The sequence below is a fragment of the Ursus americanus genome, chromosome 8, assembly GCF_024610735.1.
Source record: "Ursus americanus isolate L20-20 chromosome 8, mUrsAme1.1.p, whole genome shotgun sequence".
Taxonomy (NCBI): domain Eukaryota; kingdom Metazoa; phylum Chordata; class Mammalia; order Carnivora; family Ursidae; genus Ursus; species Ursus americanus.
Genome location: NC_142134.1, coordinates 72,237,131 through 72,252,567, shown reverse-complemented (window position 1 = coordinate 72,252,567; position 15,437 = coordinate 72,237,131). Strand labels below are relative to the sequence as shown.

General features: G+C 45.7%; 1 protein-coding gene across 5 annotated transcripts in view; it reads left to right on the top strand.

Moving 5' to 3' along the window:
• BST1 (bone marrow stromal cell antigen 1) overlaps nucleotides 1-14,302 on the top strand; it is a 32,176-nt gene extending 17,874 nt beyond the window's left edge. For 2 of the 5 annotated variants that reach the window (XM_087864265.1, XM_045771377.2), the window contains 2 exons: nucleotides 480-539; nucleotides 6,104-6,864. In XM_087864265.1, the coding sequence (XP_087720391.1) occupies nucleotides 480-539; nucleotides 6,104-6,209 (166 nt within the window). In that variant the 3' untranslated portion in view covers nucleotides 6,210-6,864. Of the gene's footprint in view, nucleotides 1-479; nucleotides 540-1,981; nucleotides 5,957-6,103; nucleotides 6,865-10,859; nucleotides 11,077-14,102 lie in introns of those variants that run through there. The other 3 variants (XR_015725583.1, XM_087864264.1, XM_087864263.1) reach the window with 3 other exon arrangements.
• The last annotated feature ends 1,135 nt before the right edge of the window (nucleotides 14,303-15,437 follow it).

The following is a 15,437-nucleotide window of genomic DNA, read 5'->3' as shown; positions in this document are numbered from 1 at the left end:
CGCAGCTGTCTATTGGAGATGGTAATACCTGCTCCATTTGGTCGTTGAGAGGATTCAGTGACATAGTCTATGTAAAATCCATAATCAGATTTCTTGGTACATAGTAAGTGCTCAATAAATGCTGGCTAATATTTTTAAAAAGAAAGTTTGTATGGGGGGCACCTGGGTGGCTCAGTCGGTTAAACGGCTGCCTTCGGCTCAGGTCATGATCCCAGGGTCCTGGGATCGAGCCCCACATCGGGCGCCCTGCTCAGCGGGGAGTCTACTTCTCCCTCTCCCTGCCACTCCCCCTGTTTATGCTCGTTTTCTCTCTCTCAAATACATAAATAAAATCTTAAAAAAAAAAAAAGGAAATAGTTTGTGTGTTCTCTAAGGTCAGAGACTTTGTAGCCCCAGTACTTTGCAGGCACACCATAAATGTTTGATGAGTGAGAGTCACTTAAATAATTCCTTGAATGTTCTTTCTTTTCATTCTGTAGACCAGTGAAGCTCTTACAGTGTGTGGACCACAGCACCCATCCTGACTGTGCCTTGAATTTGTAAGTAGAAGTCTGATCCAGCCTCCTTGCTGCCCCAAGATAACCAGGCCTTACCATTGACGGAACGCTGATGAACGGCAGTTTGATTTAACACCCATGCCCTAAAATAACCTGGCTGCCGAGTAAGGTCTGTGCTTCTGCGCTTCTCCGTCTCTCTGAGCTGCTAGGTCGGTGCAGGTTTGGAGAACATATGCCCAAGCGAGCTGAACTCCTGCCGTGTTGGCCGAGCAGAGCCTGCCGTGCTGCCGCGGTTGGCACATAGTGGGAGCTCCCTCATGTCCAGAGGACCCATTCTTCCATCCACGAGGGGAAGGGTACTAATCAGACATTGTGCTGTGTGTGTTACATAGACTGTTTTGTTCATTTGTATAACTAGCCCATTAGAGAGAGAGAGAGAGACAGACACAGAAAGAGAGAGAAGGAAGGACTATGCAGTCACCTACTGGGACCAGCCTGGTCATCGCCCGCCTGGATTACTGCGTAGACCCTAATGAGTCTGTCTCAATTCGGCCAGGCAGCCGAAAGGAATGACAAATGTCCTGCAAGAGTTGGAGATGTGTCTGGTGGTCGTATATAGATAAGTTCCAGATTTTGATTGCAAGAAACAGAAACCAATAGGTCACTTAGGTGGAGGAAAGGGGAGTAGGATTGTTGGGAGGATTTCATAGGACAGGCAATCCGGTGAGCTGAGGACCTCAGAAGGCCTGGAGAGGTAGATATCCATAGTGTTACAGCATAACTTAAGTCTTTATGTTTTTACTCCTTGTCCCCTTAAGCAGACTGTCAACTTTATATGATACAGATTATGCAAAATTTCTATTTGTGAAACCATGGCACCCTACATGGCCATTCCTGAAACAGGCAGGTGGTGACACCCTGGCCCCCCTGTGCCTCAGTTTACCTCCTCTACTGCGGGGGGTGTCAGGTGAATGAGGGTGGCTCTCCTTACCTGTCCTCAGAACTTTCCAGGGACTTTGGACATGTCAGGCTTCCAGCCCGGCAGTCTGGAGTCATCATCTTGTTTCCTTCCAACCACATTCCTGAAAGGTGGGCAACTCGATCCCCATCAGCGATGCTGAAGGGGTTAAGCGATCTCCTAGTCACTCAGGGCTGGCTAGAGCCAGAAACAGAAGCCAAGTTTGTGTGTCAAGTTCTTGCTTTCCCCACTAAACCACACTGCCTCAAAATGTCACCGTGGTTCACACCACAGCAGATAAGGAAGGAATTTAAAGTACCTGATCTACTCTTTACTTTGTCTGGGCATTCTTCCAGCGATTGTTGAAAAGATTTATGTATAACAGTTCTTTCCCCATTCCACTGACTGTCAAGAATAAAACCCTCTTTCACGCTCTGCCAGGTTTTCTTCCACTTTCATTGCCCCAGAAGGAATTTTACTGATCTCTCTCTTTTTTTTTTAAAGATTTTATTTATTTATTTGACAGAGATAGAGACAGCCAGCGAGAGAGGGAACACAAGCAGGGGGAGTGGGAGAGGAAGAAGCAGGCTCATAGCGGAGGAGCCTGATGTGGGGCTCGAGCCCACAACGCCCGGGATCACTTCCTGAGCCGAAGGCAGACGCTTAACCGCTGTGCCACCCAGGCGCCCCTACTGATCTCTTTTTTAAAACAACTTAGCTAAGAATATTGATGGACGATTTGCAAGAGATGATCCCCAACTGGCAACTATGGAGAATGATTTCATCTTTCTAGTAATAATGAGATACAAATATAATGAGGTGCAGTTTTCGCCTCAATATCTTGGACATACCTTAGCCAAAAATAGCAAAAAAAATTTTTTTCAAAGTGTTATTCAATGCTTGATGCCATTGTAAGTTTGTAAATTGCTTCGGGAGAACAATTTGACAATATGTATTAGGAATAATAAAAATATTCGCAATCTTTGGTCTAAGTCAGACCTTAAGGTACTTACGGTACTCGCTTTTAAAGAAACGATTCAGAATGTGGGCACAATCTATGTGCTCAAAGATTTTCATCAAAGCATTCTTTATAATACTGAATCCAAAGTGTGAGCATTGGGAGCTGGACCTAAATATCTAATGAGAAGTGAATGGTTACGTCAAAGGATTACATTTACTGGATGGAATAGAATGTAGATAATGTATGTAGATTATATCTCCATAAAACTGGGGGGGGCGGTGATAGGATAATCGTACAGCAATATGGAAAAATTCTTGTGAACAATTAAAGTGAAAAAATATGTAGAAAACAAACTTAAAGGCTTGCAGGCTCTAGTTTTGGCCAAAAACTCAGTACAATGATAATCTACAGAATTGGTGAGGGTATGAGAAAACAGACGTACTCACGTTATTTCAATAAGGACTCATTTTGTCAGTCAGGGTCAAGGAGAAAGGTCCAATCTCTCATCTTGGCCCAAATTCTGTGTCCAAAATGCATTGTCCCTCCTCCCCCAACACACCCCAGGACACAGAAGTGGGAATTCCAACCTCTGCTTGCTTAGGAATAATGGAGTAAAGGACTTTTAATCTGCAAAGGTTTAGAATGGAACAAACAGCTGTTTATATAAATCCAACTCATATTATTAATAGTTCTGTGGTAAGTTTGGGAACGACTTACATTTTTTATATTTAATTCATTTGCAACATTTTACAGAATTTAGCATATAAAAATAGCTGTTGCAATAGCCCTGTGATTCCAAATATATCAGACTTGGGATTTTTAGTTGAAAGTTATTTTTCAATAAGATAGCTACTTAGATTTTACTGAGTTTTTAGCCAGAAATGGAATGTTTAAGAGAATGAAGATTAAATTTTATACACTTATTCGATTTACTAGAATGAAGTATTTGAGAAGGTTTTGCTCATTTAAAGTCATTTGAAGTACTTTAAAAAGAAAATGTACCATTTGAAAAGATAAATTTAAAATAACTTAGCCCAAAATAACCTGAGTTAAAAATATTCAAGGAAATTTGAATGAGAATGAACCTCCCTTACAAGTTATTATCAGGGGCACCTGCTGGTTCAGTCCGCAGAACATGTGACTCTGGATATCGGGCTGATGAGTTCAAGCCCCATGTTGGGCAGAGATTACTTGTAATAAAAGTTATTATCAGAGGTCCCTAATTTTTTTAAAGTAAGCTTTAGCCCCAACATGGGACTTGAACTCACAACCCTGACATCTAGAGTCACATCTCTAGCAACTGAGCCAGCCAGGCACTCCCCCCCGCCCCGGGTTTTAAATAGAAAAATATGATTCATAAATTAAATAGAGAAATGTATGGGGAAATCAAGTTTTTGAATTTATACGTTTAATAGCTAGAATTAATTTTTTAAGCCAAAGTAATTGCAAATAGTGTTTTTTTTCTTTGCATGAAAGCTGCCCTCAAGCACAACCTCACAGAGACAGGAAAAGTTTAAGTTAAAATGTGACAAATAAAGGCCTAGAACATGAACCCAGTCGTGAAAAGAAAAGGAAAAGAAAACTGTATGTTTCTATTCGTGCCTGATAATGGACATCAATGATGAAGTAGGTCTGAGGACATGAGCTCTATCAGGGGTTAGTTCTAGGAAGGGGAGTGAGAACTGGAAAAGGATGGAGACCCTCATTATGTATAATGTGTTTCCTTCTGTAATATTTTATTTTTCTAAAAGAATAAACATAGGGGTGCGTGGGTGGCTCAGTCAGTTAAGCATGTAGCGCTTGATTTCAGCTCAGGTCAGGATCACAGCGTTGTAAGATCGAGCCCTGCGTTGGGCTCCATGCTCAGTACCGGATGTGCTGCTCTCCTTCTCCCTCTCCTTCTGCACCTCCGCGCTCTCTCTGTCCCTCTCTACAGTAAATAAACAAACCTTTAAAAAATCTTTTAAACTATAATAATCATAAATATACCCTTGTATTTGTTAATTATTTTGAATTAAAAAAATCAATTTTGAGTAAATCAAGTGAGATATTAACGGAATCAGAAGTGCAATTGTAGAAAATGTCCAGCAGGAGGAGCCCTAGCGCAAACGTGTGGGCTGCCTAAGATTCCTTTTATTTTATTTTGTTTTGTTTTAAAGATTTTACTTATTTATTTGAGAGAGAGAAAGAGAGAGAGCACGAGCCGTGGGCGGGGGGAGGAGAGAGGGAGAAGCAGACTCCCCGCTGATCAGGGAACCCAACAGGGGGCTTGATCCCAGGACCCCGAGACCATGACCTAAGCCAATGGGAGACGCTTAACAGGCTGAGCCACCCAGATGCCCCTCCTTTATTTTGTTTTTATTAAAAAAATATCTTTTGAGTTTAGTTGGCACACAATGTTAGATTAGTTTCTGGTGCACAGCATAGTCATTCAGTAGGCTTATATATTAAGCTGTACTCACAAGTGTAGTAGACTTATCTGTTACCAGGTAAGTCTATTACAGTATCATTGACTATATTCCCTATGTTGTGCCTTTTTTTTCTTGTGAGGTTTCACATATGAGTGAATCATATGGTATTTGTCTTTCTCAGTCTGACTTATTTCACTTAGGATAATACCCTCTAGGTCCATCTGGGTTGTTGAAAATGATAAAACTCTCATCCCTTCTTATGGCTGTGTAATATTCCTCTGTGTGTGTGTGTGTGTGTGTGTGTGTGTACGTACCACATCCTCCTTCTCCATTTGTCTATGGATGGACACTTAGGTTGCTTCTGTATCCTGGCAATTGTTAATAATGCTGCAATAAATATAAACAAAAAAGGGGTGACCAGCACTCAGTGGAGTCCAAAACCACGGGATAAATTTCCAAGCCAACATTAGACTGTTTCACGATTTTAAGAAATGTATCTTTTAATTGGTTTTTAAAAACTCAGTAATTTCTGTTTTAAAAAATCCAGTTAGTGATCAGACTCTTTCTGCTATGGACAGAGACCATTTTTTGGCCAGGTCCTCCCTCTCTCAGTGTCTTAATGTCAAGATAGGTTTTTCCTCACTAGTTAAACTCCAGTGATACAATGTCTGTCAGCAGGGAGGTTAGCTTAGCTACCTTTACGGTATGTTCATACGGTAAGGATTCGTCCGTAAGAAAGAATGAAGTAACTAATATGTACAATATGGATATATGTCCAAAATCTGATGTTAGGTGAAAAAAGTTGCAGATTCCATTTGTGCTTAGATAAAAGGGCACGTGAAGGTGTGTGTAGGTGTATACACAACTTAAGTATAGGGGTCACATTCCTTGAAAGCCGACTCAAACCGTCGACAATGATTCTCTGTGGAACGTAAGAATGGGGAGTCTATGGGGCGCCCGGGTGGCTCAGATGGTTAAGCGTCTGCCTTCAGCTCAGGTCATGATCCCAGGGTCCTCAGCGGGGAGTCTGCTTCTTCCTCTCCTCCTCCCCCCACTCATGCTTGCTCGGACTCTCTCTCTCCCCCTCTCTGAAATAAATTCATAAAATCTTAAAAAAAAAAAAAAGAAAGGATGGGGAGTCCAAGGCACTTTTACTTTTCACCTTATACTTTCTGTACTATTTCATTTTTTCCGCAGTGTGCGTGTCTGTCTATTTTTGAAAGTAGGCGCCACACACCAATACTGAAATTTTCTTTCTTTCCTTTTTGATTTGCAGGGCAGCAGCATCTGCTCAAAGAGGAGTCCCACCTCTCTGGGCAGAACATGGTGCCAGCCATATCCTTCTTCTCTTAGTGGCTCTGGCTTCAGCTGTTCAAATGTAACTGGAAGCTCTGCTGTGTGGCCCTAACCAGCTCCCCCCCCAAGCCTGCCCTTTGCACATTCATCCTTCTTGTTCTGTGCATATCAGGTGATTCCATTGTTTCATGAAGCTTCCTGCTGGGAAAACGATGTCCTGAGAGGGGTTTTTAATGATACGGGTGCTCCGGATTTCAGAGACAAGAAAATCATTTTAGTCCTATTGAACAGGTTAACATTGCTGCATTAGAATTGAAGTGAGTTATTAGCTTCTTATTTCATAATGGTATAAAGCATTGATACCCAGACTATTGCTGTATAAAAAATATTTTTAGGAAATTCTAATAGAACTAAATTTTGTATTTATTCTGCATTTTCCTTTATCCTCAGCGGGCCACACTGCGTGCTTATTGATAGCTTAAGATATATACACACTATATAAGTGTATACATATATATTTGGCACGCAAAGATTTATGCGTAGTGATGGTTGTTTAGGAGCGCCTGGGTGGCTCAGTCAGTTAAGTGTGACTTTGGCTCAAGTCATGATCTCAGGGTCCTGGGATTGAGCCCCTCCTCAGGCTCCCCGCTCAGTGGGGAGTCTGCTTCTCCCTCTTCCTTTCCCTCTGCCCCTCCCCCCACTCTTTCTGTCAAATAAATATATAATTTAATTTTTAAAAAAGTTGTCCATTTAATGGTTATATATAATGGGGGGAGGGGAGAAACTCACAATGTCCAATAATAGGGACATGTCTTCATATGGTTTGGTTTATCTGTAGGAATGGAATATCATTCAATTGGTAGAAGGCCACCTGAGCACTGTAGGCAGAAATTAGACGTACACTTCCATGGCATCTAGGGGCACCTGGGTGGCTTAGTTGGTTAAGCATCTGCCTTGGGCTCAGGTCATGATCCCAGGGTCCTGGGATCGAGCCCCATGTGTCAGGGCTCCTGCTCAGAGGGAAGTCTGCTTTTCCCTCTTCCTCTGTCCCTCCCCACTGTTCGTGCACTCCTTCTCATGTGCGCACTCTCTCTCTTAAATAAATAAATAAATAAATAAATAAATAAATAAATAAATAAATAAAATTTACCCCCCCCAAACCAAACCAAAACAACACATTTACACGCACTAGAGTCCTCCATGCATATGAGCATGGGTATTAACAATTTCCAGCTTTCTCTTTTACTAGCTAAGGTCCTATGGGGTTCTGGAGAAGCCTGGTAGTGATGGCTGAATTTTGGGATGTTTTCTCTTTTTATATAAACCTTGTATAAACACTTGTAGCCTTTGGCATGGACTATCGGCCTATGGACGTCTTACTTTAGCTTCAAAGGATATATTCGACCAAGGTTGAAAGAAAGAAAGAAAAAGAAAGAAAGAAAGAAAGAAAAAGAAAGAAAGAAAGAAAGAAGAAAGAAAGAAAGAAAGAAGAAAAGGAAAGGAAAAAAAAAAGAAGAAAAAAAGAAGAAAGAAAAAAAGAAAGCAAAAAGAGAGGGAGGGAGGAAGGAAGGGAGGAGGAGGGGGCTAGGGAGGAAGGAAAGAAGGAAGGAAGCGAGGAAGGAAACATCTGTAATGTTTCAAAATCCTGCCCCAGTTCACCCACCATGACAAACCACATCCCATAACAAGCGACAGGGCGTTGTTATTCAGACGGGAAGGATGAACACCCTTGCCAAAGCAACTCTTCTTCTCAATTCAACCTTGGAGTTTCATCATTTCTTTTTCCCTGTGTAGGTTCCTGTGTGATGCCTTCCAAATGAACTCTAATAGGTTTCTAGAAGGACCCAGACCTTACTAGATATTGTGTTATAAAGAATATAATTTGAGTTCCCTCTCTTCCGTTGTGTCTAGCAACACTAGATTAGACAACTGTTCATACCAAACAACCCTACTGGCTGCAGAGGAAGGAGGAAGCAGCACCAGCCTCAAAGGCATGTGTTCCCTGCAGGTGCACAGGGACTCACGCTCAGAAGGGCCCAGCTTGGTCTAATGCTCTTATGGCTCTGTCTTTAAATTCTAAATTTTTGAGCAAGCAGCCCAGTATGTGCATTTTTCAGTGGGCCCTGCAAATTATGTAGCTGGTCCCGAGTGGAAGTATTGCCAGACAAATGGTGTTTTATTTTGTCTTAAGTGGCTCTGTTTCATAGATAAGAAACAGGACAATGGAGGCTCCAGCGGTGCCCAATCTTAGAAAAGGATACCTCCAGGCTCAACAACAGGTCTCCGGCACACCGGGGGGCGGGGGGAGGGGGCTTTCCTACCTTTCAAGTCCCACTTCCCCAGGAAAGAAGCTAGCAGCCTGCTTTCCCAGCAGCCCTGGAAGCTGGGACGCAGACACATGACATAAAGCTCACCCCCGTCAGGTGCACGTGAAGGAGGCTCCCCTTCAGGGGAGAGGTAAACCGGAGATGCGGCCAAGGACACAGACTGTCCAGGGGGAAGGGCAGTGCTGGTGGGGACCCAGTGGTGCCACGGCTGCTGCAGCCCGAGGTGACCATTTTTGCCCGTGTGCACACAGCTGGATGGACTGCTGTGCACATTCGTTCTAAGCTTGGTGTAGACAGCAGTGCTGAGCTGCTGTCCCTGCACTTCTGCCGTTAGCGGTCGGAGCCCCCCCCCTGTTCCGTGAATCCCACCAGTCCCTCCTGCCCCACCAAAAAGGTACCGTCTTAGTCCGTCTGGGCGGCTACCACCAAGTACTACAGCCTTGGGGAGCTTGCCAACAGCAGATGTTTCTTTGCCGTAGTTCTGGAGGCTGGCAAGGGCAAGGCACCAGCACCGTGCTGCTCTGGGGAGGACCCTCTTTGCCCGGTTCAGAGGCTCGCGCCGTGCTGCCAGGCTCACATGCTCGGGGCGCTAAGGGGCTCTCCCGCGCTCTTCCAGGAGGCACGATCCCAGCCAGGAGGGCGCTGCCTTCCCCGCCGGTCGAAGCACCCCAAAGGCCCCACCTACCCAAGCCCTTACTTTAAGCAGCAGGATTTCAACAGGGGAATTTTGGGGCGACACAAACATTCAGACCTTAGTAGGCTCTGATTCCCAAACCAGCTCAGAAGCCTTTCCAGCTCTCAGTTCCCCCACCATGTCCTCTGAGAGATTCAACCAAACTCTATCCACAAAACGGTCTGGCTCTGCCCATGGCTCAGAATGTGCTAACCTTCCGTGTCCGCCAATGATCTCCAGCTCACATTCTGGATCTCAGCTCCAGCGTCTTTCCCTCTGGGAAGCTCTCCCTGACCAACAGTCCCAATCTAGGTCGGGTTCAGAGTTTTTTGGTTTTTTTCCTTTTTTCCCTTTGTAATTATACATTTGTTAAAAACAAGGCCAGGGACCAAAGACGGCATTAAAAATACATAAGCATTGGGGCACAACCTGGCCAGCCAGAGCAGACACCCCGTGGCCTAAGCAGGAAGGCCACTGGCTTTCACAACAGACCCGCCATGCTGTGGGTACCCACAGCAGCCACAGCAGGGACGGACTAACTCTGCTCGTGGTCGGATCTTCAGCCCCTGGCCCAGGGCTTGGCGTATAAAAGATGCTTAATACATATCCAGGGACTAGATTATTGTTCTCTGTTGTCGATCCTTTTCTATTTTCTTTTTTTTTTAACTTTTTATTTTATTTTATTTTATTTTTTATTTTTGAGAGAGAGAGCACGAGTGGGGTGAGGGGCAGAGGGAGAAGCAGACTCCCCGCTGAGCAGGGAGCCCAATGTGGGGCTTGATCCTGGGACTCTGGGATCATGACCAGAGTGGAAGGCAGACACTTACCTGACTGAGCCACTAGGCATCCCGACCCTATTCTTTATGTGTCAGCTTTGCTCCCTGGCTCTCTTGGACCTCATGTGTTGGACCATCTGCGACTTCCTAGCATGGCCTTACCCAGGATATGGACACCAGCTAGCTTTGCTTCCTGAAGTTACTTGTCACACCTTCCGGCTTCCATGCCCAGCAGCCACTCAGGCACCTGGTGGAATAATAGATTCCTTCCTCCAAGCCAGGACACTCTGGAGCTCCCTGGAGGTCCTGTCTACACAGAGAGTGGGCCAGGTTGGGAGCCAGGTCCAGCTCAACATGGTTTAAGTCAACAGACTGTGGGAGACAGAACGGAGAGGAATGCAGTGCAAGATCCGGCATGTGGCAGAATGTTCATTAGTGTGGCCACTGGTGTGGTTTGTAAGCGTGGTGTCTGTCAGCATCTTAGAGAGGTTGTACCCAGCCAGGCACCATCAAACCACATAGCTTGTCATAACCCGGATGTGCCCTACTCTCCCAGTCCTAGGGGACTTGAACATGCTGTCTCTCTGCATGGATTGCCCTTCCTGCAGACTGTATTTAAGACCCACCTCAAGCATCACCCCCTCTCAGAACCCTCTGGCACCGTCTCCCACCGGAGCCTCTGTTGTTCTTGGCCTCTGTCCTCCCAGCCCCCGCTCCTGCGAATTCCCCTGACATGGTCCATCCCCATTGTCTTGTCATTGTTTGGGCCTGCAGTTTCTTTGAAGACCCACCCCTCTTTGCAAACCTGGCCCAGCCACACCCGGATGAAGCGAACATTCCACGTGGGGGTTTCATGGGAGAATAAATGGGCGGATGAACTGGGCTTTGGAGAGGAAAATGCAGGGTGGGTGATGCTTTAATTTTCTTTTGATGTAATTTTATTCATTTATTTACTTTAAGGAAGTTCTGCACTCGACGTTGGGCTTGAACTCATGATCCTGAGATCAAGAGTCGTGTGCTCTACCCACGGAGCCAGCCAGACGCCCTTTAATTTTCTTTTAATGTAAGTTTTGTTGGAGGAGGTCAGGGATGGTACAAGACAAGCTTAAAAGCATCGTAAAAAAAAAAATCACGTGTCATACTTTTCTGTATTTATGCTATCCTTCAGTAAAACACTTGGAATGCATGACATATTACGAGTCTGGGTCAGGGGAGCGGAGGGGGGAGGGTGACAAGTGGCGTAAGAACTTGGAGTCCCTAAAAAGGAAGAGAAAAGGCCCCAACTGACTTCCAGTCCACAGTTTGTCTCGGGGCCAGTGCTCCTCAGGCTAATCCCACGGGAGCGGCAGCCAAGGGGTCTCTGGAGCCAGGTTCGAGAACACGGCGTTCGCTGCCTTCCTGTTGCCACAGTTACCAGTCAACTTACACAGCCACTCACAGCACCCTGGCCTGTGACTTCTCTAGACGCTGCCAGTAACCTAGTGAGTAAATGGGTTTCTGTGGAAAAAGAAAATGTTATTTGAAAAAAATAAAAACATAATTTTTCTGAATATAAAAATAATACCTGCTCACTTGAAAATTTTTATTTTCTTTTTCTTTTTTTTCCTTTTACTTATTTTCTTTAAAGAGTTCATATATCTATTTGAGAGAGAGAGTGAGCACAAGTGGGGGAGGGGCAGAAGGAGAAGCAGACTCCCCGCGGAGCAGGGAGCCAGAGGTGGGGCTTGATCCCAGGACCCTGGGATCTTGACTTGAGCCGAAGCCAGATGCTTAACTGACTGAGCCACCCAGGCACCCCTCACTTGCAAAATTTTAAACAATACCTGCAAATTAGGAAAAAGGCAATAGATACCCTCTGTTACCCAACATGCAAAGTAGTGGACATTTTCCTCTACGTGTCTTCAAACACATATTCATATTTTTAAACATACGAAACAAGGTTTGGTTTGACATCAGGGATGTAATCAAGCGCAGAATCGTTAAATCACAGGTTCTAAGCTTTTTACACATTAAAATGCTGAGTTCGAACATCGAGTTGCCTCCTGATTGGTGTCCCTGCGTCTGATGCACTTCCCCTCCGGCCTAACTTCTTTCTGGAACACTGCTAGGGCCATCGTCCTAAGCTGGGGTCCCGATTGCATCAGGCCTAGTTCAAAATCATCAGTGCAGGGGCGCCTGGGTAGCACAGTCGTTAAAGCGTCTGCCTTCAGCTCAGGGCGTGATCCCGGCATTCCGGGATCGAGTCCCACATCGGGCTCCTCCGCTGGGAGCCTGCTTCTTCCTCTCTCACTCCCCTGCTGTGTTCCCTCTCTCACTGGCTGTCTCTCTGTCACATAAATAAATAAAATCTTTAAAAAAAAACAAAAACAAAAACAAACAAAATCATCAGTGCAAAATAAAACCCATGTTTTAAAGTCTAATATTCAAGATCTTTCCGTTTGACCCCAAACTGCCTTTCTAGCTTCGTGTCTTCAGAGACCCTCTGTGCTCTCCGGGCACCCTCTCAGCTCCCCATTCTCAGCCAGGGCCTCCACATCCAGTACCTTTGCTCACCTCCTTCCTGACGTCTCACTTTGTTCCGGTCTCTACTGCATTTGTTTTTATGTCTTTCTGGAGGACAGAGTCTTTATCCACGTGTCTGTGTGGGTGTCGCCGTGCTTCACCCCGGCCGACCACGACCCAGGGAGCAGTTGCTCCGTGAAGGGATCAATACTGCAGTTAAAACTGAGCAAGATTATCAGGTCTGAGGAATAGAAAGAAAAATCCCATACTCCTCCTCCTGTGTTTCTCCTGTCCACACACAACACTTCACTTCTGACATTCTGGTCACCCTGTATGTGGGTTCACCAAGCAGTGTTCTGATACTAGTTGGGTGACCCGCAATTCAACTGAAGTCTGACACTACCTACCTGGAGATAGGTTCAGAGTCACAGGTGAAGGGCTCAGTCCCACAAGGCTCTGTCCCAACCCCCCTTCACACCAATCACGAGTCCAGATTGTCACCTGGGCTTCTGACGAGCAGCTATAGTTAGTTCAGAAGTGCCCATGTTCTTCTCCTTGGTTTCAATTCATTTGCTAAAGCGGCACACGGAACTCAGAAAACCCATTTAGTCACTAGATCACTGGTTGAATACAGAGGATATGACTCAGGAGCAGCCAGACGAAAGAGCTACATAGGCCGAGGCATGGGGAAGGGGCGAGGAGATCCAGGCCCTCGTCAAGTGCTGCTTTCCCCATATCGCCAGGGGTTCACCAGGACCCTGGAAGCTCTCCAAACCTCATCCTTTTGGGCTTTTATGGAGGCTTCATTACGTTAGGCACGATGGATCAGATCATTGGCCATTGGTGATTGATTCAATCTCCCTGGGGTTCAAGGGATGTGACTGAAAGTTCCAACCCTCTAAGCAACTATTTGGCTCCCCTGGCCAACCCTAAGGTGTGTTCAAAAGTCACCCCACTAACATAACAAAAGCAATCTTAACCCTTCTCGGCATTTAGGAAATTCCCCAGGTTTTAGGGACTTTTTGCCAGGAATGGGAGGAAGACCAAATATTTCTTCCTATAAATCACAATAGCACAGGGAGCCAAGTGGGGTGACAGCCCAACATTGGGGCTAAGAGCCTGGATTCTGGGGCCTCACCATCTGGCCCAAATCCTGCCTTTATGCCTTGCTAGCCACAGGGCTCTGGGCAGATCACATCTGTCTCGTTGAAAACAGGGATTACAAGTGCTCAGAATAAAGTGAATTCCTGTGCATAAAGTATGCAGAGTGGTCCCAGGCGGGGAAGTGAGCGCTGCGTCAAGCATTAGTTGCTGGTACTGTTGTTACTATGGGAATCATCAATAACCGTCTAAATAAACACTGTCTACGAAGACAGTGCTTTCTAGTATAGGTCCAGAGATTTCTCTGCAGCAGTCACTGAGCTAAGTACTTTCATACATGCTCTTTGTTTTTTGCTAGAGAGGGAGAGAGAGGGAGATAGGAGGGGCAGAGGGAGAGGGAGAGAGAGAATCCTAAGCGGGCTCCTCTCCCCAGCGTGGAGCCCAACACAGGGCTCGATTTCACAACTCGAGATCATGACCTGAGCCAAAATCAAGAGTTGGGTGATTAACCTGCTGAACCCCCCAGGTGCCCCTCATGCATGCTTTTATTCATCCTCATCCAGCCCCGTGAAATCAGTTCAATTGTATCCTGTTTCACAGAGGAGAAAAGGGGAACCTAGAGAGCTTTCTTTACTTGGCCAAGATCCCACAGCTTCGGCGCCCCTGAGCGGTCCTCCTGGTGCGGGTGGCAGCCAGCTTGAGCTGAAGCAGCAACACCAGCTTCGCCTCCTCAAGAACGGACACGTCCAGCACCGGCACCCAGTGGGTCCTTCGCGCATGTCTGGTGAGTGCGGGGTAGATGATTTGACCTCATGGGAGGCCCCAGAGCACAAGAGGGAATAGGCAGGGCTGTGGGAGAACTGGGTCCTGTCTTCTTTGTTTTGTTCTGGGTCTCTGTGGTAGCCACCCTAAATTAATCATTCCCTCTCACACAAAAGACTTGATAACAAGGGACCTTTGGAACCAAAAAGGAAATGGGAGAAACCATCGTGGTGAGGATACTGACAGCTCAGCAAATCCAAAGACACATGTCACTTTACCCCCCCCCATGGTGAGGAGGCGAACACCTCCAGGGGCTCTGACAGGAGCCCACAAGGCTTACTCGGTCTGTGTCAGTGTCCCCAGAAAGCTTCAGAAGTTCTGCCCAATCTGAAAAGGAATTTCAGCCACTTGAGAAAAAGTGTAACCATGTGTGTGAGGCCTTTCTTGCTAAGATATCTGATCTGCCCGGTGCACCCTTCAAGGTAGTGGAGGGACATTCACAGAGACCGGAGAATGTGGGAGTGTTCACCAGGGAGGACCCGATTTTGAAGCAAGTGATGATGCTGGTAAATAAAAAAGGAGAAAAAGAATGAGAACCACCCCTCCCAAAACAATCCTGAACATTGGTCGATTTAAAATATATTTGGGAAGACAAAGGACTTTGATCAAAAAGCATGATGACCCTTTTCTGATGGTTTTCAAAGATGGGAAGTAGGAGCCACCTCTTGGCTGCCTGATGGGTTCCATGTCTGAAATTCACTCTGAACACAATTGTTATGGGCTGCCTTGTGTTCACCCAAAACTCACTTTTGTTATGGCGTCCCCAGCAAACCAATACTGAAAGAATATGTCAAAAGTAAGGTGTAGAGGTGGATACCTGCTGAAGTGAAATCCATCTTCCTGATTCCTTCTTTCATAAGACAGTGAAAATTAGGGTCTGCAAACGGTGCCAAAGAGATGCAGGTGAAGAGAGTGTCAATTTGAGAAGTCCTCGTGATCCTGCTCCACGGGGGGGCAGTCCAAAGCAGAGCTGAGCCAGCCACTAGTGCTTGTCCTTCTATTTATTCAGTCTTTCTGCAATTCCCCAGTGCAGAAAGTGGAACTCATGGAAACGCATCTTCGTCGAAAACTTTGCAGTTGCTGGAACCTAATTGACAGTCTTGTTCCACAAGA